General features: G+C 32.8%; 1 protein-coding gene across 1 annotated transcript; it reads right to left on the reverse strand.

Annotated features, from left to right (window-relative positions):
• Positions 1 to 587: 587 nt before the first annotated feature.
• LOC105332842 (dipeptidase 1) lies at positions 588 to 24,124 on the reverse strand. The gene is made up of 10 exons (XM_011435565.4): positions 23,375 to 24,124; positions 19,770 to 19,917; positions 18,213 to 18,345; positions 17,763 to 17,913; positions 17,232 to 17,298; positions 16,576 to 16,752; positions 16,094 to 16,196; positions 6,708 to 6,783; positions 5,951 to 6,086; positions 588 to 1,316 (listed from the first exon to the last, which is right to left on the reverse strand). Exons 1-10 carry the CDS (start codon positions 23,785 to 23,787, stop codon positions 1,227 to 1,229), a joined length of 1,494 nt encoding a protein of 497 aa, XP_011433867.3. The 5' UTR covers positions 23,788 to 24,124; the 3' UTR covers positions 588 to 1,226.
• Positions 24,125 to 25,529: the final 1,405 nt, after the last annotated feature.

Below are 25,529 nucleotides of genomic sequence, written 5' to 3' on the forward strand. Positions count from 1 at the left end.
AAGAAATCTTTATCTATTTTTTTGTTCCTTATATGTATGTACATGTACATGTAGTACGGTATGTCGTCATGCAATTGAAACTTTATACTTGTAATTCACAAAATAACATGACTTCAATTTTATAAACCATCAGTATAGATATTTTTGCGTTATCACTGTATGTATTCCTTCTTCTTTCGTAGTATTCCATTTGCAGAAAATTGTTATATTCATTTGTCTGGAGAAAATCTTAAATCATATTTATATGTGATTGCTGTGACAAGATTTAATAAAATGCCAATCATCATTCTCATTTTACAGCAAAACCACGAGCAGGAAACGTCCATTTTCCCCAACAAAGACTAATTTCTTTACGACAACCGCCAAATAACAGCATGTCGTAAAATTATGTCTCTCATTTTATTTTTATTGTAATCTGATGCTTTTTTGACAGCTAGAAAAGACTTGTTTACTAAGTTAACTTGATAACCAGGTTTTTTGAGAGACCATTTCAGTGTACAGATGAGGATAGACCCCCGCCTCAAACCCGCCACTCACCATCTTTAAAATGTAATAAAAACCTGTAATATCTGGTTAAAATGCTTTATTTGAAAACGAGACTTTAAAACAAAATAATAATATAAGGCTAGTATGAATCTAAATACTCATGTAATTATATTTATGTAATATTTGTACACTAAAGATAATGTTCACAGAATGAATATGCTTTAATAATAGAATTCAAAATCCAATCGTTTCCTTCTACGTATATAATTATATATTCTCTTCAGTACAATAAACATAAAAATAGACAAAGATAAATTGTCTGAATATATCGGTATTTTTATTACAGATAAATAACAAAATATTTTAACTTACTAAGATACAAGATATGATAAATACCACGTAAAACGTAAAAATAAACCTATCAATTTCGGGAGCAAAATTAATCAGCATGTCGTCTGCTTAAAGTCTCCCAAATAACCCCGTATAGTAACCATGTCTCCATTTTTCATTACGAATATAACTACGATTTACATACCTAACCCGATTTATTGATATCTTCGCAACCTTAAAAAAATCCCGAAGGACGATCCGGGGGTAATAGCTGTAGGGTAACAAGATACGAATTATTCACGAATCGCCTGACGCCACTAAGCTCTGTCGATGATGATTTTCTCTAACATCTTTCTTTGTTGTTCTGGGTAAACTGTTTGTTGTTGTTTTTATATATCATTGCTCCTTCTCTATTCAATGAGTGTTGAGCAATTTCCTCTCCTCTCTGCTACTGGTAAGATGTCTTCATAGGGCGGTAAATACGACAGACGATCACGCACCTACAAAACAGACGTAGATCTATGAGAACAGTGGCAAACTTCATCATATTCCCATAACGAAAGCCCGTGGTCCACATCGCTCACCTGAAAAAAAGGTTCTGGTATCGCTTTCGTGGTGTATAAATATGAAATATTTTAAAGATGAATTTTAAACCTCACAAAAGTTCTCCTTAGTTCCAAAATTTGACATTTTTATTATAAACGTTGTATAAAAAAGCCTACATTTCTGACAGCACATCCTTTGATCTACAAGACATATCAACTGAATAATCTTATTTTTATTGGCGACAACGTATCAAAGATAACATAATTGAAAAATGAACAAAATTCAAAAGTTATGAAAAGTGAAAGAAGCTCAATTACAATATTATCAGGATATGAAGGTATGACGATGCTTATTTTAGTTATATCACTAAACTCAGCAATGTATTTCTTCAGCAAAGTATTATAAAACAGTTTGCTAAAAAAATCTATGTTGAACCTTTCAACCATAATTGGGCCCCTAAATAGTCTTGGGTCATAGCTGATTCATTTAAAATCTACGAAACCTCAGGATTTTTGCACAGTAATATTACTCACTGAAGCCAGGTAGTTTTTCAGAAAGATTTTTAAAAGTATTCTCTTTATGTTTCTATGTTTATATTTTGAACCCCTCTTGGGGCTCAGTAATAATCCGGGATTCATGCATTGGCAATTAAAAATCTTCGGATGCTCGCATTTCAGTAGAGGAAATTTTTTTGGCATTTCTGATGCAGTGGTTCGTGTGAGAACATTTTTCAGACATACAACCTTTGTTCACCGTTTCATTGTTATCTTCCTTTTAAAAAGAGTTTCGTCCTGTATTTTAACAATTAAGAACCCCTTTCCATATGGATGCTCTGTTTTAAGTTTATTTAGATTTGACCCACTGGTTTTTGATAAGAATTCAAAACTGTTTAAGGTTTAAAGAGAGACATACGGGCAAGGGATGATCAGACACGCTCACTGAAACTTTCGGTTCAGGTTAGTTAAAAATCACATTACATTTAGGATGGAAGCTAAAACAACAATGACATGCACTTGTAAGTGTTTGAATTTTATAGGGTTAAGTTGAGTGTGAACCTTAACGTGAGCTTTTATTTTCAACGACTTTATTTCACAGTTTACTGGAGATGACCTGGATCAAAGTGACAAATTGATCTCGCGAAAATCTCGCTCGCTAACAAAAATGAGTCTGCTTCTTACGGTTTCCCGACAGTTTTAAATCAAGTATAGGAATATTATACATGTAGATCTGTAGGTTGAGTTAGATGTGATTCATTTTAGAGACAGAGCGCTGGATCGTCAAACAGCCCTTTCTTACATTCTTATATATAGGAGTTAATTAAAAGAGAGTAAAATTTCTTTATATAGGGCCTTAGGGTATCGATTTTTGGGACTTGATTTTAATCAACTCTCCTATGCAGTTACTCAGGAAAACCGAAAGTGACACTGTTTCGACCTAAGCACAAATCAACACCGCTGACAACATTTAGTTCTGACTAGTCAATAAATTCGATGTAATGAGTTTTTAAGCATTGTTTTTCAAGGAAACTAATTTATAGATACCTTGTAAATAGTCAGATTTTAAATGGTACGAAAAATTTATATATTTTTTGAAGTCGTACATTTTATGTATTCCTACGCCAGAGTTCAATTTAGTCTCGTCCAACCAGACGCTCGGCTGTCTCCGTAAATCTCCGACAAGCAGAGAGTGTCTCTTGCTTGTCAGAGATTAACGGATGCAGCTGAGAGTCTGGTTGAACGAGACTAGAGTTCAATTTTGCTTGGATCCATATAATTTCTCATAACTATTTCGATTACTGATACGCAGTTTGATAGACTAATTCTTTGAACATTACACAACATGATTGATTTTGGATTTTCACGAATTTCCTGTAGGAGAATTCATATTATAAAAAATGTGCGTAATTCAAATACTTATAGGAATTTACTTGCCATGCATGCAAAAATACATATCGTTGATTTTAAAATAAATAATAATCGATAAAATCAACTCCCGTCAGTACTTCAGTACTTTGATTATAAGCTGCCAATGTCACCAACACGTGTCTCTGAAACGTTTGCTTAATAGGAAACAAACATGCACGAAGAAAAGATAAAGTTTCACGATAAAGCTTTTACGCGGATTCCATAAAATTGCTATTGGAGTGATATTAGATTAATAATTGGATCCGGAGCTTTAACAAAGCGCAGCTCGGTTACGTCGACTTGTTATCCATAGCTGGCTATGTTAGATAAGAATCAGTACATACTTTCAATTGTGGTAACATAATCCGTTATTAAACAAAACCCTCACATCTATAAAGATCATTTTGTAAGGTATATCACCTTCAGTTTTAGTGTACACGTGCCTTATAACACCTACAAAAAATATACACGTGCTTCACCTTGCAGATGGATGTCCTCGAGAAATATGAGCTATATATCTTTTACATGTAATATTTCAGTGGAGATATTGAAGAGGTCGTGAAAAGTGTTTGTTGAAGCTGAAGGGGAAGAATGGTCGCATTCAAGAGATCTTGGAAGACTGTAGCTAAGATATGTAGTTAACATAAACTAACGTCTTACGTCAAACATCCAACACACCTAGCCAATTCGGCAAGTCACGCTTAAAATGACATCGTATAATAACACCACATTATATTACTTCTATATAGCGCGTTTTCTAATTGGTTTTAGACAATTACGTGTCAGGGTGATAATACTTCCTGTTTCCTTGTCATCGCCATAACGCAGAGTTAACTAACGTCACGTGGTCGTGATTTCACGTGCATCTGATGAAATTTTCATCCCACGTGATTTTAGCCCCACGCGAGTCAACTCCACAGTTTATAAAGTGTGTGCTATAATTCGCAGTCATATTATAAGAACGAAACTTGCAAAAAGTTGATTAACATCGATTACTATTATAGTATTTTTATTTTGCGTCTCTAATTGCATTAATGTCAAATGATATTGCTAACAAATAAGTGAGTGTAAGCAAAATCAGACTGAATACAAAATAAGTATGTTTTGGTGGTGAAAGTGAAAGTGAAAGTGTTAGATCTCGGGATGAAAGATAGCTAAACAAGTGCTCGGTTTATTTTGTTTTACCTTCTTTCTCTTTTTTTAACACTGGATGACGGTGCATTAATTCTGCTACAACATCACCTGATATCGGTACTACAATTTTTATTCGATATAAACTTAATAATGAATCAGGTGCATAGTCTATTATTGACATCTTATGTCAATTCATCGTTAATATTTAATATTTTATTCTCTCCCAGACAGGTTTTTCTATATAATCTAATAACTGAGTTTGATCAAAGCCAGTTTGTGGTGGATTTCCAGGTACAGAAGTAATACTCTTGTCAAATAAAAAAGTGTTTGTCTTATTTGAAATCAACTTCTATATGGCTTTAATGATTTAATCAATACGCGATTTTAGGTTAAAAATGATAACCATTGTTGTGTTTCTGTCAACATGAATACCATGCATTTCCCTGCTAAAGGAGACTGGCTTTTTTAACCTATTAACTATCATTTAGTACAGAAAAATCTCATATATTGAAGTTTTTTTATTATTATTTTTTTCTGTATTTTCTTATATCTTCATACAGAGCTCATCTTCTAAAGGAGATCGATACAGTCTAAAAATAGCCACGATATAAAGCCCTCTTAATATCTATCGCTGATTTTCTATAGTACCTGTACATTTGCCGATTTTTAATAATGCAAACAGATGGTGCTTATAAAAATAACGACCACAAATAAGTTTTTAGATCTAAAATGACTGTAGATGTGTTGTAGATAGATCTTTACATATTTAAACACACACAAATCAAATACTGTAAAATCATTTAAATTCGTGGGGGCCAATTTTCGTGGATTGACTTATTTGCTGATTCGTGGGGGTGATAGTTCGTGGATGCGTCGGTTACTGTTTCAGCAACAAAGATTACTCTATATCTAAAATTGTTTTCGTTGTGGATTTAAATTCGTGGGGGAGGTCTACCCACGAATACCACGAAAATTGAGCCATCACGAATTCAAATGATTCCACAGTAAGTGTTGCTCAAATTCAAAGACTCAGTATAACTATTTGTCGTTGTAAATATTGTAATAATTATATGAATATTGTATTGCTTTTTTGGCCATTTTCAATATTAAACAATGAGAATTTGAATGTTGTTATATTTGATTTCTGATCTGGATTTTAAAATGCGATCCTGAGCCCGACATATTAAAAAGCGATCTAACTTTATGAACAAAAATTGTGGGTTTTTTTTTTAATTTTTACATCTCAAAACCAATCCGTCCGCGGACGCTAAACATAGAAAAAACTTGGAATGGCCTCAATATTAAACCATTTTGGTTACTCTCATGTCTCACCTTTAAGCCATATGCAACTCGTTCAAAATTTCTCACCTTTTCAGCTATATTGAAACTCTTTCAATATTTCTCACCTTTTTAGCTATTTTGAAAACTAATATTAGATTTCTCACATATCTTGAGATTTGGAAAACAATTTTTCGCACTTTTTAAGCCTTTTAAACAGAAATGAATCATTTCATAAGCTTTTTTGTGAATCCCTTGGAACCTTTTTTTACCTTTTCGGCCATTTTAAAAACTCTGATGAGATTCCTGCCTGCAAGCTTTTCAAGATCTTTAGTAGACCAGTGCCTCCTGGAAAGCTCGGCAAATAGGTTTGGGTATTTTGACACGTCCTCAAGACCCACAGGTGTCCTGTAAAAATTGAGATGGAATGGTTGGAGATAAAGTACCCTAGTTATATATTTTTGTCAAAATGTTGTTTGACACCATTGTTGTATATAATTTGGAAATAATTCCGAATTTCCTTAGGATAGTTACCAATCTTTCAATACAATCTGCCTTATTTTGGAATCTTAAATATTTACGTTCAGAAATGTCTCTTAATTAAAAGTAAACTGTTACTTTCTGTAAAATCTTTTCCCAGGGAGCATGAGATCATACTTATGACGTCTCGAAGATCAACACAGGGACATATGTTTTGTCTATGCAATAGTTAAATGGTCTAATGGTCATATAAACATAAAAAGTTCATGGCTTTCAATGGGCCTTTTACATAAATGTTAGATATAAAAGGTAAATTAATAGCACTCTTAATGAATTGAAACAAATAAAAGTTTGGATGGTACCTGGTGAAATTCTGAATACCTTTCAAGGCTTCATAGGACTTGATCACGTGACCATTTCAACTCTTATCTTAGCTGGTGAACTTTTTAAATTATGCTATATTTTATTTCTCGAAATTGATATTATTTAAACCCTTTTTTCAATTCATGCAATTTTCATCGGGTTTACATTTCACAAAACGTGACTTACGTTGGAATTCCATCATAGTCACCTCCTATTCCCACGTGGTCTACGCCAATCAGATTTTTGATATGATCCACGTGATCTGAAAGGTCAAACAACAACAAATTTTTTAATGCATTTACTTGTAAATATCTTGTATATGGTTTTTAATCTAAATGTGTTTTGTTTCGTTTTGTTTTCTTCTTTTTTTTTAGTTTTACGAGTTTTATGATGAATAATTGCTTAATCTGCCGATTTATTCTGACATGTCCCTTTGTTTCATGCTAAATAAAATACCCTTGAGTATGAGACGACTTTATAGTATAATGTTACCTTAAATCATGTATGAAATGTAAAGTCGACGTCGATTGTCGATTTAAATTGCTGATTTTTTTTCTTTTTGTTCATTTTGAACTTTTTTCATTTTCTAGGTCACTGCTATATAAATATAAAAGACAATCAAATGCGCCGTTCTTTCAATACATGAACGAGTTGACAGTCAGATATTTTTAGTTTCAAAAAATAACGGAGGAAAATTCTAAGCACGTCTAAGTAGATATATTTGACTTGTAAGATATAATTTCACTTGTAAGCATTTTATTTGCCAAATAAATAATCAAACCTAATTGCTGATTGATTTGGCAATTGCAATTTAGCGATATTGTCATTTGTGCATCAGTTTGGTTTTTTTTTGGGGGGGTTTTTTTTGTATTTTTTTTTTGGTTTTTTGCTGCGTTGCAATATTGGTAAGAATATGTAACCATACTTTGAATAAGTTTTCTTTTTCTTATGTCACAAATTCGTGCATCACCGTGTGAACTGAAACCTTATTATTGCTTTCAAAATCGTGGCTTTGATTATCAGCAAAAAAGAAAGAAAAGAAAAAAAGAGGAATGTGTTTTGTTACGTATTCTTTGTCTTTATTTTTGACATTTATCGCTGCGTGCAATAAAGTTCGATATAAAAACTAAAACAAATTTGAAAGCGTAATGTTTTTTGTCCTACAACTATGCCTCAAATTACTAGATTTCTTATTACACAACAGTTTTAATATTCAAACATTTTTATGCATATGCTTCTTAAAAACTGGCAATATGCTTTGATCAACATAATGAAGTGGTTACTAAAATGAATCCATTCTGGAAACATTTTTTAGAGTAATTATTGTTAATTATTATTTATAACAATATATAATTCATGGTGTATTAACAGTTTTATATACTGTGGAAACATCCTTGTTCCTGGAGGACCACTATTCGTAGATTTCCTTGGTAATTTTTGCCTATGAATTTATAACCACACGAACGTTTATGCAACGCTTAATATTTATAAAAATTATCCCGAACTTGCTACCAACTAAAATACGTCCCCATGAGCCAGACAAATTTTGGCTACCCACGAATATTGACTTCCACGATTAAAAATGATTCCACAGCATTTCATTATAAATGATATCGTATGAAGTAATGAGATAGGGCATCTCAAAGAGTTTATAGAGCACTTTGCAAATGGATGGCGTATCTCACTTGGCTGGTGAGATATTTATCTTCAAGGAAAAACGCTGTCTTGTATTCGTTTAGATAAATGATTTCTCCTACTGGAATTTCTATGGGTGTAAACAACTTATGCTGGTAGTTGCTTACAGATACTTATAACCTTGAAACTGCCATAATATTATCCGAAGCAGTGTTATACATATATTATTTACCCAAAGTATTGAAGAAGAGAATATTTTTCAAGATTCATTTTTCTTCAATGACCATAAAAACCAAGAGAGTTATACCATTTCATCTAAACGTTAACGTAATAGGTTTTCATTGCCCCTAACCATAATAAAAACAGACATCGAAGCTCCCCCACAATTCAGTCATTACATACTTCCGCCCCATCATTAATTCAAAATGGCGTGAAAGGGTCGTAAAGCTTCCAGGGGACACGAGTTTGATGGCTCTTGACCATCCACAACAGATGCCTCATTGCTCGACCTGTACGAGACAACCTCTTATTTTCACAAGTAGTTCTGCTCTTCGAGAATCAGGGTCGTTTTTGTGTAAGTAATTACAGACAATGAATCCAGGGAGACCGAGGCTTTGTGTTAATTTGGTCGATCGCGCAGTGAATGTTAAAAAAAGTTACAACTAATTCGTTTATATATAACGAGATATTTCTCGTTAATTTATTTTTTTTGGTTGTACGGCACTTAAATGAGACTACCTTAAAGACCTTATAGAAAGACTTTAACTTCTCTAAGGAATTATCTTAGTCTTTATCTTTACTAAATAACTAAATTTCTTCATATTATACTAAATAAGATGGCCCAAATGATTTCATAGTGAGACTTTTTAATATTTCTAGGGAATTACGTTTTTTATTTATTGAATTAGATGACCTAAACAACCGTAGGCTACTGAAAGAGTTAACGTCTCGAGGGAATGCTGTAAGCTTGTAGTTATACAAACGTATTTGTTAATGTGCTATATGTAGTTCATTTAATGATGAAACTCCTCGCAGAGATAGATTTTGTTACAACATCATGAAATTGTACAAATGAGTTCTCATTTAAAATGAGGAAAGGCAAAGATAGATAATTATTATTTTTATTTTTTTTTAATGTTTACTAACAAAACAATTTTTGTTGCAATGCATGATCCGTATAAAGTTTGATATACTTCAATGTCCATGCATAATTATCTTGACAGTTTGATTTTCTAGAATTGATTATTTTTGTATTGAATATTGATTGGTTTTGGATAAAACCTTTATTTAAATCCCGGATTAGACCATTTATTGAAAACTAGAGAGAGAAACAATATAAGAAAACAGTTCTATAAACTAATAAAATTAGTAATAAATGTATTTATTCAACGTTGATAAGGTGTTAATCCTATAAGAATTTTTTAAGTAACTCTGTGTCAGATGATGAAAAATGTCAATATGACCTGATGATGGTAGTTATTTGCTTTGAGAGTGTATAATTACTTTATCTAACCTGAGATATGAGATATTTTCTTTTAGAAAAAATTGTTATTACATAGAGAATTGGTTAATTATGAGGAAACAAATAACTATCCTACATGATTTTTTTTATCTTAGTATAAAGATATTTAATGCAAACATCTTAAGTTACTTGTATAAGAAGTTTTCCTACCGAACATTCAATTTGATTTACTTTAAAGTAACTTTGAACGAATTTTCTGGGAATTTATATTCCCATTAAATTCAATTTCGGTAGGAATTGTAAATTGAAATTACATTCCTAGTACTTAGAAAAGATATTTCGTACGTGAGTTTCTTTAATATAATTTGTTTTAATAAAGGTAGGGCTCTAATTTGACAGTTGATGTACATCAGTAACAAACGATTTAAAGATAAAATTGCTGGATTTGTGTTGCTTTTGAATTTTTTGCATTTTCAAGGTCACCGCTATATATACATGTACAAGTATCTATTCAAGACAATCAAATTCACGCTTTTTCAATGTTTGAAAAAGCTGGTGGCCTTGATATTTGTAGTTTTAAACACCTTCGCTTGGTATAGAATTTTTTGAAGTAAATAAAAGTAAATATTTGATTTGTAAGTTACAATCTTACATGTATTAGGCTTTTTATTCACAAAAATATCAAAACTCATTGCTGACTAACTGATTAATTTACATGTATTTATATAGCGATATTATTGTCATTTATTCCTTTTTTCTCTGCTTTATATGTAAGAACATGTAACCATTCATTAAACGAGTTTTCATTTCTTTTGTCACAAACTCGTGCATTGCCGTGTGAACTGAACCTTTATTCCTTTCGAAATCGTGGTTTTAATTATCAGCAAAAAAAAAAATCAAAAAAGAGGAATGTTTCTTTTTGTTAATATGTATTCTTTGTCTTTATTTTTGACATTTGTTGCTGCATGCAGTAAAGTTCTTTATTTACTAAATCAATGTTAAAAGCTCGAAAATTTTTTTATACGACTATGCCTCAAATTACTAGATTTCTTATTACACAACAGTTTTAATATTCAAACATTTTTGTGCATATGCTTCTTAAAACCTGGCAATATGCTATGATCAACGTCATCAAGTTTTACGTCGCTAAACTGAATCCATTCTGGAAACATTTTTAGAGTAATTAATTATTATTTATTATAGCTGTATATAATTCATGGTATATCTATCAGTTTTATATACTTTGGAAACATCGTCGTTCGTGAAGGACCAAAATTCTTGCCCACGAATTTACATCCACATCATGAACGTTTATGCAACATTAAATGAACCCTTTTAAAGCTATAATTATAGTTAACCATACTACAATTTTGATTTTTGTTTTTGAAACCGTTTTTAAAGGATGCAAAACAAGCCACTAAAGTATGGCACTGGATTTACAATCCAAGTTTAGTTAATCACGTGATCAGTTCAAAGTGTATGGTTTAAAAGCAATTTTCGAAGCACGCGTGATCAGCAAAATAGTCTTACTTCTTTAAAAGGTCAATATATAAGCAGGAAAAAGCACATGTTGTGAAACTTACAGAATAGGAAGTGGACAATCATCCTAATGATTTGATTTGATCTTAAATTCTTGATTTGATTAAGGTATGAGAAAGTACATGTATAATGTCAGGGGTAAAACATCGTGTCAAAATAAGAAAAATCTCCGTGTGAAAATTTTATAAAAAAAACAAAAAATTAAAAATATACATTGATCATCTATGTCGTTTGTCAAACATTAAAAAAATATTCCTCATAACGTTTTTTTTTTCATATATAAAACCATAAACCAGGATGCAAAACAAGCCACTAAAGTATGGCACTGGATTTACAATCCAAGTTTAGTTAATCACGTGATCAGTTCAAAGTGTATGGTTTAAAAGCAATTTTCGAAGCACGCGTGATCAGCAAAATAGTCTTACTTCTTTAAAAGGTCAATATATAAGCAGGAAAAAGCACATGTTGTGAAACTTACAGAATAGGAAGTGGACAATCATCCTAATGATTTGATTTGATCTTAAATTCTTGATTTGATTAAGGTATGAGAAAGTACATGTATAATGTCAGGGGTAAAACATCGTGTCAAAATAAGAAAAATCTCCGTGTGAAAATTTTATAAAAAAAACAAAAATATTCCTCATAACGTTTTTTTTTTTCATATATAAAACCATAAACCATACTCTGCTTCTGCCTCCACCGCTTTTTGTTAAATTTTTCATTAATCATAAATACCTTTGTGCCTAAGATTCAATCATTCATTAAAACAAACAATGTCTAGTTTTTTTCTGTTTTGAAGCAGCCCCTTTTTCGCTGTAGGATTTTGCATTGCTACATGCAACGCAATGAAAAGTACCCGAATGATAATGTTGGGAAATTGTGCAAGGAGTACCGAGAAGGGTGTCATATTTTCCCATTTTAAATCTCCGTAAGAAATGCATATTATTTGTCTTATATTAATTTCAATTGTTTATCATTGACAGGTATGTGTATTTCAAAAAACAATCAACAAAAAGTGGTGGAAGCAGAAACTTGGGACAGAGTAGAATTGGAGAGAGAGAGAGAGAGAGAGAGAGAGAGAGAGAGAGAGAGAGAGAGAGAGAGAGAGAGAGAGAGAGAGAGAGAGAGAAATCTGATCAAAACTAGCAGGCGCCTTTAGAAAATCAATCAGTGTAAAAGATTTGCATTATAACGTAATATTTTCAACAAGTGTTAACATTTATTTTACTGATTTGATTTCAAAAAGACCCAAAGCTGCAAAGCTGTGATAAACGGTTCTGAATATCCTCACTCTTTTTGTTTTATCTTTGTAAACGACATGTCAAATTACATGAAATGCCCACATATGCAGAACATTTTCTTTTCCCAAATGTATGATTCCTAAAAGTAAAAAAATAGAATTACTTTTTTTTTTATCTCTACAAGGATTAAAGAGCTATAAGGTCTATGAAATTATTTTGAGGGTGAGATTTCCCTTGAAACGAGATTTAAAAAAGTGTACTATTGGATAGATTTATTTGGCTTTTATCGCTCTCGAATAATCTGTTTCCAATTCACTGAACTTTTCATTTCAATAAATAACTTTAAACGTGTTAACAGTTCAGTTCTGTGTCTAATGCGTTTCATTTCAACCATCTATTTTGACAACTCGAAAAACTGTCTACAAGTAACCCCTAATACAGCAATCACAATTGCATTTTTATTGGTAGGACATAAACGTTTGCCCACGTATTTCAAATATTGCGCGTATTGGTCCGGGTTCAAATGGTCCGGGGGCGACGACAAAACTGATTTTGTCCTTGTAAAAATTTGAAGAAGGTTCGGGATTCGCTCAAGTCGTATGACAATTAAGAAATCATTATGATATGAATAGGTATACGTATAGATATTTGGTCATGGTATATAAGTCCCTGTTTAACATGAAGTGGTCATCATCAAGCAACAAGTTTCGAACACGCTTGGTTTTGAGTTCAGTGGTCGGTTTAGGAGAGCAGTAGGCTATTTTCAGACCGGAATATTGATCACTTTAAAAGCAGGGTTCTGTATAGAAAATTAGGAAAACATCCAAATTAAAGCTGGCATATCTAGTTATTTCTTTATTTAAAGGGGCATGGTCACAATTTTCGTCAAATTCTATTTTTCTATTTTTATTATTTACAATGCTTTAGAAATGCATTTCTAATGACCAAATGAAATTTGAGAGTCAGTCTTTAAGTTTAAAGCAAGATACAGAGCTCACAAATATGTGTCATGTAAACAAGGCTCGTGCCCTGTTTTTGTTTACATAGGTTTAATTTAACAATTAAAAACCCTTTTCAGTCTGATTTTTCTTTCTTCTTATTCATTTTAGGCATAGATAAACAATTCCTAACTTTTAACACATTCAGTTTAGGTCGAAATTTGAAGTTTTCACCTTAACATTCAAAATGTTAATAAAATCTTTGTTAACATGTCAAAGAATAGTAATCTCTGAAACTCGCTAATAACTCAACAAATGACACTCGAATTTTGTTTGCCTATTAAGAATGCCTCACTGAAGCATTGTAAATATTCCAATGGGAAAATAATGTTTGACCTAAATCGTGACCATGCCCCTTTAAAAGACAGTTTAGAAGTTAATTATATATGCACGGTATATCGTAGTATCGTTTGCTTTTCTGATATGCTACCAGATACTGTTAAACAATTAATATTCGCGTGTGAGATTGTCTCTGGTATTTTATTTTCCAAATAATCTACATATTGATCGCGATAAAAAGATTGTTCCGAACCAGTTAAATAAATCTCCGGTAAAGCGCGAAGTCGTTGCAAATAAAAGTCGGTTTACGGTACTTCAGACATAATTATGTAAGACAGAAAAGCATTGGTAACAATGCAACTTTTTACCAAGCTTGAATACAATTACAAGTGAAGTGAAATCAATTCAATTTTCCCTGAATTAAAAAAAGTGTTTGCAGAGCTTCACGACTTTAAGGACACGCGATACTTTCCTTAATTTTATATAATTTTCCATGATATATTATTCCTTATTTACTAGCTATTAATAATATATAGTTTAAAAAAAAATATACTAGTATTAAATATTTTACATTTGAGTAATTATCCATGCTTCTGCTAAAGGAGATCGATACAGTCTAAAAATGGCAACGACCGCCGAACCCTCTTTAGTGATGTTTCCACTGAATAACATGTAAAGGTCAAACATGTTTGGTTTAGTAATCCTGATCATGCAAAAGAGGCAAAAACAAAGTTCTCCATTCAAACTCCATCAATTTGACAATAAATTAGTATCATTCAATTTCGCACAACACACCCACTTCAAGTCTTCAACAAACGGCCTAGAGCGGCATGATTTGATTTGTCAATAGATTAGGTACAAGTAGTGGGCTTAATGTATCTCAAATAACGGCTACACAACATTGTTACAAATGTATCAGCTTTTTTGTTAGTGTATTCGAAATTCGAAAAGTTTTTCCCAGTAAAATTCATATCATAACAACAAAATTATTAATGAAAAGTTAAACACAAATGGATAATAGTCCGTGGAATAGTACTGAACATTCATTAGCTTTACTTGAACAAAAACTTAAGTGTTTGATGTCCAATTCTTCTTTGTTATTGAAAACAGATATTACTATACCAGCAATTTCATTGCATTTTGAGTCAATATTGAAATGCTTGTATAGTGAGATCAATTCATGCATGGAAATAAAACGGAAGTGATTCTCTCTGGTTACTGTCTAATAAAAACTTTTTAGAATTAATAAAAAAAAAATATATCAATTTCTTCAAAGCATTGCAAAAAATGGCAACTAAAATCTTTTTGATTGTTTTCAACAAGCTTATTGCTTATTTTCATAGATGGATGGATAGATAGATAGATAGATAGATAGATAGATAGATAGATAGATAGATAGATAGATAGATAGATAGATAGATAGATAGATGGATGGGTGGGTGGATGGGTGGATGGGTGGGTTTATGGACGGACGGACGGACAGACAGATAGATAGATAGATAGATAGATAGATAGATAGAGTAAAATTAAAATGAAACTAACAAACTTTTTGGCATTTTATTATGGCCGTGAAAATTGGCGAATGTATTTGCCCTAAGTATCGAAGGACGTATTGTGATAAGCACGTGCACAAACTTAAAATTCCGTGTGTACATGACTTTATGAACCATTCAAACTTCGTTATCTCGAACAAGATGGGACTGTTTGAAAACTTCGAGATATCTGAGTATTCGAGATATCGAGGGTAAAAACATTTTGATATAAGTGGTTGGGACTTACGAATCATTTCGACATATCCATATCGTATTCGAGATATCAGTGTTCGAGATATCGAAATTCAATTTCATATGACTTGTATGCGTTGACACTCACTTGCTAACTGTCGCCATTACTCTAAGGTCATAGTTTGGTTTGCAATTAACAAAATGGGATTTTTCTCAGTCTGATATACAACATTGTATAGTGCTATACGATCATTAGAGTTACTTGGAGAACAGGAAATATCCGAACTCAATAGAGTGTCTCTCAATTAATTCTATAATCTTTGTTATTTGGATCAGATATCATTTACTGTGGAATCATTTAATTTCGGGGGAGGGGTATTCATGGATTATGGGTTTTTTGCTTATTATGGGGATGTAATTTCGTGGATGTGTCGGTTTTCAGTTTCAGTAAAAAGATACCTCTTTCTAAATTTGTTTTCGTTGAGAATGTAAATTCTTGGGGGATTGATACCAACGAATAATCTGTGTTTTGTTATAAGCACAGACTTATACTTGAACGGCAAGAATGGTTTTTTAATTCATTAAAATTAGACGTTCTGAATCCGCTTCCGCTACATAGGTGCATGTATCTATGGAACTAGTGAATTTTGGTACTTCCATTAGCTCCATGTGATATCTATGCACTGATACTTACTTGCTACTTGCTGTACTGTCGCTAGTACGCTGGAATCATTGTTGGGTGGACAATTCACAAAATTCGGATAGAAGTTGACCATCACGATTCCTCCATTGGTTTTCTGCATTTAATTTTTTTTTAAATTAAAAAAAAAGTAAAAGGCATTGGCTTTATAAGTGAACTTTTAATTGCAAGGAAAATGTATCCAGTGATATGTTTTCCTACGTTCATGTTAAAGTATTTATTTGATTCAAGGAAAATATCAAATGGAGATGAATTGGTTTGAAAAATTTTCCCATTCTGTAGTAGTAATTTTCATGCAGAGGAAAATTATTTTATTTGACAAACAGAAATGTAGTCCGAGGTTCTCTTCTCCATACACCGGTTTGAGAATTAGATGATTGCATGGAACGGTTTATTTATTTAAACAAAGCAAACTCCAAAACTGTCTCGGAAATGTATTAAATTGAGACAAAATCTGACAACATTTGCATACTAACCACCAGTTGTAGAACATCGTCTGGTACGTTTCTATGGTGATTACAGATTTTGTACGCGGAACTGTGGCTGAATATTACAGGGGCCTCTGTAACGTTCAGGGCTGCGATCATGGTTGCCTTAGCAACGTGGGACAAGTCGACCAGCATCCCTAACCGGTTCATCTCCTTGATAACAACCTGAAGTCGAAAGATACGTGAAGATCCCTATGATAACCAACCTTCTGGTCGACGTCAAAATACAGCTTCAAGTATTCAATGGTGACCAATTGTTCGATAAACTAAGCACATCTTAGCTAAAAGCGTTTTTAAGAATTTTTGTTTCGAGCACAGTCATTAAGAAGCATAGATATATATGTAAACCTTAATTTCGTTTATACCAATTGATTTTGTAAACTTTTGGCTTTTTTATAATAATTTAAGATATAGGATATCATTTTTGGGTGTTTATCGGGATATAAAAACGGGTTATTCACGTGATCAAATCCCATTAAGCCCGAAGATTTAATCATATACCGACCCGTATTAATATCCCGATATACACCCAAAAATGATGCCCAATTTCTTAAATATTTACAACTTGTAATTAATATGATATAATGTATGAATTCATGAAATTGGGATGACACTAGTTCGATACATGTAATATAAAAAGTTACCTTTCCGAATTCCGAGAGGCCATTAAACTCCGTGGTATTATGGTCGTCCATATGCCAGTTGTCTGCCCTTAGAATAAAGGTTTCACATCTAATCACAATGCACTATTAAAAGTACGAGTAATCCATTGCTGTTCTTAATTTATGATAGTGGTTTTAAAATAAGAACTTCTTTTGATATTATAATTGTTGATTACGTTTTGTACATATACAGTTACTCACATTATAATATACAGTATCATGTTTATAATATTTTTTTAAGAAGTATTTTATTCAAGTATATAGATACATTGAAATGTTTATAATATTCTTTTATTTTCCGATTTAGTAAATATGTCAAGGTTAAAACTCTTGCTGTTAAGGTCATGAGCATGACCCTTTACAAATTGGGTAATATTATCGATATAGATTATTTTTCAAACAATAAAATTTAATGATCGAACAATAAAAATTATGATCAGCTAATATACATGTAGTGTTTTGATTTCAAGGTCATAGCGATTGATGCAATCATGACTTCTTATGTGATCTTACCATGGTGTGTTACAGCTGTGGGTCACGGTCATATATCGAATGCCTAGGTTATAGAACATGCGCAGATTACCAAGACTGCTGTCGATGGAATGACCTCCTTCTAGACCCATTAGACTGGCGAATTTTTGTTCTTTAAAAGCGTCCAGTATCCCTGATAATTATTTAAATTATATTTAAAGATGACCGAGTTCATTTATATGAAGAAATGGCGAAACACTTTAGGCATCTAAGTAAAAACCAGAGTATTTATATTTAAGCAAACTCACTACAATTGTGATAATAAAAGAAAGATAACCGTTTACTTTAAAGTGAATTATTGTAACAAAAACTTTTTTTCCAATCATTTACGCCAGGATTAGGGTATACTTCAGATGGTTTTTTTTTAATTGCGTCTACTGCTTGTGCGTACAACAAATTCTGTTGCTGAAAACCCGCATGCGCTGTACCCACCCTGAGCAGTGGTGACAAATTTGAAGACATCCGGGTACTTTCTGATGAACTTTTTGACGGTGTCCACCTGGTCTAGAGATAACTTGACCGCGTCCTTGTACTGGCTCCCACAGTCCACGTACACGGCCCAAAACTATAACACAGAGTCAGTTCCGATAGAAAATTCGTATTTTCTTCACATGATTATTACCAATATTTTTAGGAGGGGGGGGGGGGGGTGTTGTGTTGTGGTTTCTTCGCTGCACAAGAATTTGTCTATCTTGTTTCTTAAATTTACAGATGCTAATCATCAGCAGTAAGCATGCATAATTATATATACACAGATTATTCTTACTTACTTTGCATGCTCTGTATTATTATCACGTGCAATTTAAATGTTTAGCACAGAAAATAACTTTAGGTTAAAGGAGCATTATAAGTGACCCTAGAAATTAAACAATTTTTAAGATCGAACTTTAAGCAAAAGCCAAATCAAATTTTAAATAGAAAGTGGTCAGATGTAAGGGAATATTTGCTTACTGAATAGGAATAAGTTATACTAGTATGTAATGCTGGCATTTTCATTTTCGACTCATTGGACCTATATTTAAAGTTATAAAGTGATTTTTTTACCACTGTAACCTATTCTAATTGTAAGTTTATACTCAAACTTATAACACACCATAAGATGTTCCTATTAGTAAATGCAAATCGCCTTCATTTTCTGGATTAGAGTATTTAAGAAGTGAATGTAACTTATGTCTATAATTACCGGGATACCTAATATAGAAATTTTATGGGGTCGGTCAAATCATAGATTTGATTGTGCAATGAGAATTACAATACTGAATGCCTTGGGGCTTAGAGACTTAAACTTAAGCGTTTCACTGTTAAAATATATTGTTTCTATCGATTTCCTTACCAAATATTTTGAGAATTTAATGCTAACGAACTTAACTTACTCTTTGGAATTGCGTACGTTCCCGCGGGGAGTGGAAAAGGGGGAGGGCAATAAAAACCTTTGTAAATCATCCTTGATTATATAAAAAAAATTCAACTAAATGTCTTTTAAAACATCCTTGTGTGCAGAACGGTATAATAATGTACATATATTACTAAGCATCATGCATTATGTTAAAATCTGATTCATATTTTTTTTGTTCCTTGATGGGGCAACTATCAAGTTGTAAAGTTTGAATATATGCTCTATAATTACCATCATCCTGGTAATGTGAGTTGAATAATAAAAATAAATTGAATCGTCGTGTATTAAGTCAAATAAAATGTAGGAGCGCTAAAATCGTCTAAATATGATAACCGCTATTCTGTGCTGTATTTTCGGGTTATTAGGTTTTCGGTTTATATCTGAGTTATTTTCGCCACGTGTAATTTTCACCATTCTTCACTTGCAAACCGTTTCGCTCTGTCTTGAATTCGCCAAGACAGCGATGTGTTTAATGATAGATATATAAAATATTGGAATACGCCTAGTGTGAAATTCACCCACTGACAACGATGGCGAAAGGGGTGAAAATAAAACGATGGCGAATATTTCCCTGTATATATACAGTATCTTACTTGAGCTGAGAGCCTTCCCTGTCGGATCCTTGGAATGTCGGTATGGATGGTGGAGTTGGGGTAAAGTACCTTAAGATTTTTCCGCATATCCACACTGTAAACCTTGTTGTGGACGGTCTCATAGTACCAGTAGGCCAGGTCATTGTGTCTAAAGGGAACAAATTCAAAACACAAAAATCAGCTCAGTGCGGTACTTGTATATTTATTACCGCGGCACAGATCCCCAAGGTATTCCCAGAATAGCCGTCGGAACGGGGGGGGGGGGGCTTAGCCCCCACTTTTTTGCAAAATTAGACATAACCATAAGAATTTGCTACTTGTCAACTGAATATTTCTGATAAGTTTATCCCCCTCTCACTTTCAAATGCTTCCGATGCCACCGCCCATGGTAGCTAGAGAGTTCCAAGCCGAGGGAAATTATTGCATGCAAGAAACGAACCGTACCTTTCACAATGCGAACCGGACCGTTTACAAAACGAACCGTACCGTGCATAAAGCATGCAAGATAATTTATGCATGACCCTCCCCAAAACGGCCAAAGAAGCGAACCGTACCATGCAATAAGCGTGCAACTTCCATATAAGGCTTACTGACTTAATGTCTCTCGATGACTACGGACGGAGATTATCGCTGACCAGATAATTTCAATATGTTAATAGATTTTTTTTTATATGGGATTAGATAACACATACTAAAACTTAACGCTGTTATTTTAATTAAAACCGTTACAGAAATGTTTTAATTTAATTTCTTTCCTTAGACCTTAATCATATCTTTGGTGTTTGACTAAACTTGTTTGTTAAACGTTGTAAAATATTAATGTTCACATAATTCGTGGTAATACTATATAATTATTTTGATTAATTTTATGAAAAGTTTTAAACATTGTGTACACACTGGACTTTACATAGCTTTCGTATTTATTTTTTGTTACTGGATAAACTCTTCATATACATGTAATTATCACTTTTAAAATTCATTTGTTCATTACCGGGTATTTTCCGTGTACTGTTCACAACAAGTATGTTCACGAGTAAAATGGTAAATGAAATATAAACAGGTTAGCCAGCATTGGATTTGTAAAACATCAGCTAAATCACATACATACAGTGAAGAGCGGACACTTGTCCAACAAAATGATATATATAAATATCGCCATTAAAAGTCATTGACTTATTGTGTGTATCCAGTTGTGTACATATCGTAAGAAATATGTTATACATTTTCATGTATAGTTTAGCAGAATAACAATGACTAATAGTCATATTTTGACTATACACTCGATGTTATTTCAGATAAGAGAAGCGATGACGGGTTACATGTAGGTATGATCTGAGTATACGAACAAGTGCAGAAAATCATATAACCAATAATTAAATGAATAAAAATCTGTATCGAAAATTTTAAAACTTTGTAACGGTTGATTTCAAGATTTCTAAACTAAAATTCATTGTTTATCTTATCATTTATTGCGTGTATTTTATGTTGTCTATTCACGAGGGAGAGATCGGCATTAGTACTAGTACGCAATCAAGAATGATCATAGGAATTATGAATAAAGAAATAGAATAATGCTTGTAAAAATAACAACTAGCTGAAAATCAAGACAACGATAAAGGAAACTAAATAAATATCGGAATAAAGTCGGGACAATTTTTCATTGCAATTTTAAATGGATTAGACATATTTAATGAATTCAATACAAGTACATGTATGGAAATAAAAAATAAGATGATTGTTAGAATTATCGATCGCTAAATTAACAAAAATATATATCGGATAAAATCAAACAGCTCTTTTAATCTATCGTAATAATTACATTTTTATAAAATTAAATATGAATGATAACAGACTAATGAAATTTGAACATGCCCTCCACTTCCTGATTTTGAATGAGTTCACGTTTCACGCAACGTATCAAAAGCGGCTGAACGGATGGAAGTTCCGATTTTAATTACATTGAAATACATTTGTAATATATAATATAAAGAAAGAAAAAATGCTTGTCATAATTACCACCTTGCTGAAGTCAACCGGACAAAAATTAAGCAATATTATATAGAGAAAAATCAAAGCGTTCGACCATGCCAAAGTGCGCAAACCGTTCACAAAGCGTGCAGCTATTTTTAGCAAAGCGTACCGTGCAAGAAGCGAACCGTACCGTTCACAAAGCGTACCGAACCGAACCGTGCAACTGGTGAAGTAGTCGTATATGTTACACCCCCCCTTTCTGAATCCTCGCATATTGATTAATATCGTTTAAACCTTTGATTATTGACATCGAAAAGAGATTTTACAGAAACTGCTAATAAATAAGGAGACATGTTTATATGCATATTATGATCCATATATAGTTTGATATTCTAATTGCTGGGGTAGATATTTTAATTGTTTTAATGAGCCGACTGTTGCACAATCTTGGCAGATAATGATTGTGTTTCAGTCAGCTCTTCCAGAAATCAAATTTTCATGATCGGATAATCTACGCTGTACGTAAATGCTTGTTATGGGCATCCAAAATGTTTGTACATTTTTCAGACGCTAAACACCAAAATATTATATATAAATATCGCGTAGTAACTATAACACTTGACAAACCAAAAAAATAGGTCAAAAACAGAGCAGGATTTCCCCATGAGTAGGTGTCCTGGTGTTTGCTATGCACGGGCAGGGATTCGAACGGTAAAACCAGACTGATTCACAAAGGACGTAATGGTACAATGTCATTATAACGACTGCGGCATGTCAGTGCATGTATACGGGTACATGTAGACCAGTGTATAACACAATATGCCATAATAGTTACGTATGTTCCTACGTATCTGTAATGAAATGTAATCTGTAATTGAAATTGTTCCTTAATTTTATTACTCAAAATTACCGAAAAAAATTGTCACCCTATAAAGCGACTCTATTTTTTTTTCAATACATGTATTATGAATTTTCTTTTTTTGTTGCGATGAATAGCTTAAGTTATTTATTTTCTTTTAAATTTTTTTTCTGGAGAGGTTTGTTGGCAGTGAATTCTTATCAGAAGATAAGATATATGCATTGTAAGATTTAAAAAAATGATTTCAAGTTGTATCTATGTCCCTTTCATATATTTCGATAAAGCAAGTAAACTACGTGTAGTTCTATTTAGTCAAACTTTGAATGTATTTGATTCGCACATGCATGTACATATGCCTGGAGAGATTTTACATGCAAAGTCGTGTTTAAGCTAGTATTACTTTATATATTGCATGTTAAGGTTACTAGTATTATACTAAAATACATTCCACTCAACCTTTTATGATATTCAAGATTTGAGAAAATCATTATTTTTTGTCAGAAGAAAACTTTATCCTCTTAGGAATATAATTATAGCAGATCAATTTTTGTACAGGACCACAATAATTCAATGTTGCTTCTATTAAAGCTTCGTTAAGGCTTTCTCCACAAAAATATGGCTGACAGAAATAACAAAAAAATGGGTTTTTTTGTCATTTTAGTAGAAAATAACATTTTGCGTTAAAAAATAATCAGCATGAAAATGCAGCGCATTTGTTATTAATTATTTATCGTATTACATAAATATGGTTACAGGGAAAGTCGCTCACACCTACCCATCTATTAGAGGATAACTCTCGAGTACACAGTTGGCAATTTGTAAATCGGTAGGATTTCCGTATTGTTTCAGACAATCGGCTGTCGTTGGCATTTCCGGTCGCTTGATTTCCGGTTCCGGTCTGTACGGTTCCGGGCACATAATCACCTGAGGCTTGCAAGACGTAGTTTGTTGCGGGCATGTTGCTGGTTGTTGCGATACTGAGCTGCTGGGTTGCACATTTGGAGGATAATTATACGTTTGCTTGTCGCTGTCTTTGTTGGCGACGACTCCCAGCGCGATGGATAAGGCAAGGATGACCACCACCGCAACACCTCCTAATCCGTAGATAATCCGTTTGTTCATTGCTTGCTGGGGATAAGGCGCGGAGAGGTTAGATACTATGTCCGATTGACTGGAATAAGATGTCATGTTGACTCGGTCAAATTCAACAAGAACGTCTTACATGTAATTAGTCAGTCGAATTACACAGATTGCATAAAAAGGCCCTGGAACAGGTTTTACTGTTTACAAATCTCAAATTTCGATCCCTATGAATTTCGCAGCCGTTTTCTACTTTCAACTACTACATGTAACTAAAAGTAAAGTCCTTTATAAATCAAACGAAAAAACAAATTGTATCTTAGTACATGTATTCCTCTCGGTGTCTTTTCTAGTAGCAACGTTAGCGATTACATGAAGATTTGCCTATCTCTAGGAAAGCAAATAACGCAGGTAGCGAGCGCAGCATTTGATAGTACCGTCTTTGGTGATATCTATTTAGGATAAGGTGTTCTATAGAGGCTAATAAAAATTTGAAAATTACCTGGTGCCACCTGGGTTTGACCCTATTTTGAACTTTTTTTTCACCTTTATTAACATAGTTTTAATGGTCAATCTTGCGATATCACGATCGATGAATTTAAATGGATAAGAGAATAGTATTTTAAAAAAAAGAAAAAAGAAAATATCTTCTTTGTATCTCTTATATTAACACATTATACAAGAAAACAAGTATGTAATATTAATTACTTTTGTCATGGCATTTCTATTTACCTGATGCGCGGGTCTATAGGAAGGGGGTCGGGGATTCGACCCCTAAGTTTATTTTCACCGAAGATAGGCCTCGGACCACCCCTTTAGGCTAACAAAATTATCCTTTGGTCCCCTCTATAAGGAAAAAAAATTCCAAGATCCGACTATGGGCCTCACTGATAAGCTGGTATATTTTTATATTTTATCGGTTATAAATTGAATATGGTGGACGCGCAAGTACAATACATGAAGCTTCATAATAAAATATGAAATCTGTGATGTTACATGATATTTTTTTCAAAATTTTTGCTTTGTGTACGGTTATAATAATACAAGTTTATTTTCATTTGAGTTATGATTTACTTTCTTTTGTCTTTCTGTTTTATAAATACGCTTTTTGGGAGTTGATTGTAATCAACTCTTCTATGCAGTTACTCAGACAAACCGAAAGTGAAACAGTGTTTGGACCTCAGCACAAATCATTGCTGCTGACAAGACGTAGTTCTTGAAAATAATTGATAAATTCGATGTAATGTATGCTAAAGCATTGTTTTTCAAGGAAACGTATTTATAAATACCTTGAAAATAGTCAGATTTTAAATGTTACTAACAATTTAAATATTTTTTGTAGTCGTATGTATTCCTACGCCAGAGTTCAATATAGTCTCGTTCAACTCGACGCTCGGCTGTCTCCGTGCATCCTTGTCGGAGATTTACGGTGTCAGCCGAGCGTTTGGTTGAACGAGACTAAAGTTCAATATTGCTTGGATCCATAAAATTTTCGAGAAATATTTCTATTACTGATACATAGTTTGATTGAATTAATTTTATCTTTAAATATTATTTAACATGATTTATATGGGGGTTTCTCGACATTCTTGTCGAAAAAGTCGAGACATCCATATCATAAAAATGTGCGTAATTCAAATTAGAAATTACACGTACTTGTCATGCAAAATAACATATAATTGATTTTAAAATAAATAAACATCGACAAAATCAACTCCCGTCAGTTCTTCAGTACTTTGATTATATTTTTATCCGCAAATTCAGAGCAAACCATGTCAATGTATTAAATAAAACCCTGTGAATGGGGATCTATTTCATGATGCATGCAAAACGGTTTCGAGGAATTACGT

This window comes from Magallana gigas, chromosome 10 (assembly GCF_963853765.1).
Source record: "Magallana gigas chromosome 10, xbMagGiga1.1, whole genome shotgun sequence".
NCBI lineage: Eukaryota > Metazoa > Mollusca > Bivalvia > Ostreida > Ostreidae > Magallana > Magallana gigas.

Excerpts from the sequence above, each read along its gene's own strand:
- LOC105332842 (XM_011435565.4), bottom strand. The coding sequence starts at position 23,787 with ATGACATCTTATTCCAGTCAATCGGACATAGTATCTAACCTCTCCGCG. Across the intron at positions 19,918-23,374 it reads AGTTATCCTCTAATAGATGG|ACACAATGACCTGGCCTACT; the intron begins GTAGGTGTGAGC and ends TGTTCCCTTTAG. Across the intron at positions 17,914-18,212 it reads ATTTGTCACCACTGCTCAGG|GGATACTGGACGCTTTTAAA; the intron begins GTGGGTACAGCG and ends AATAATTATCAG.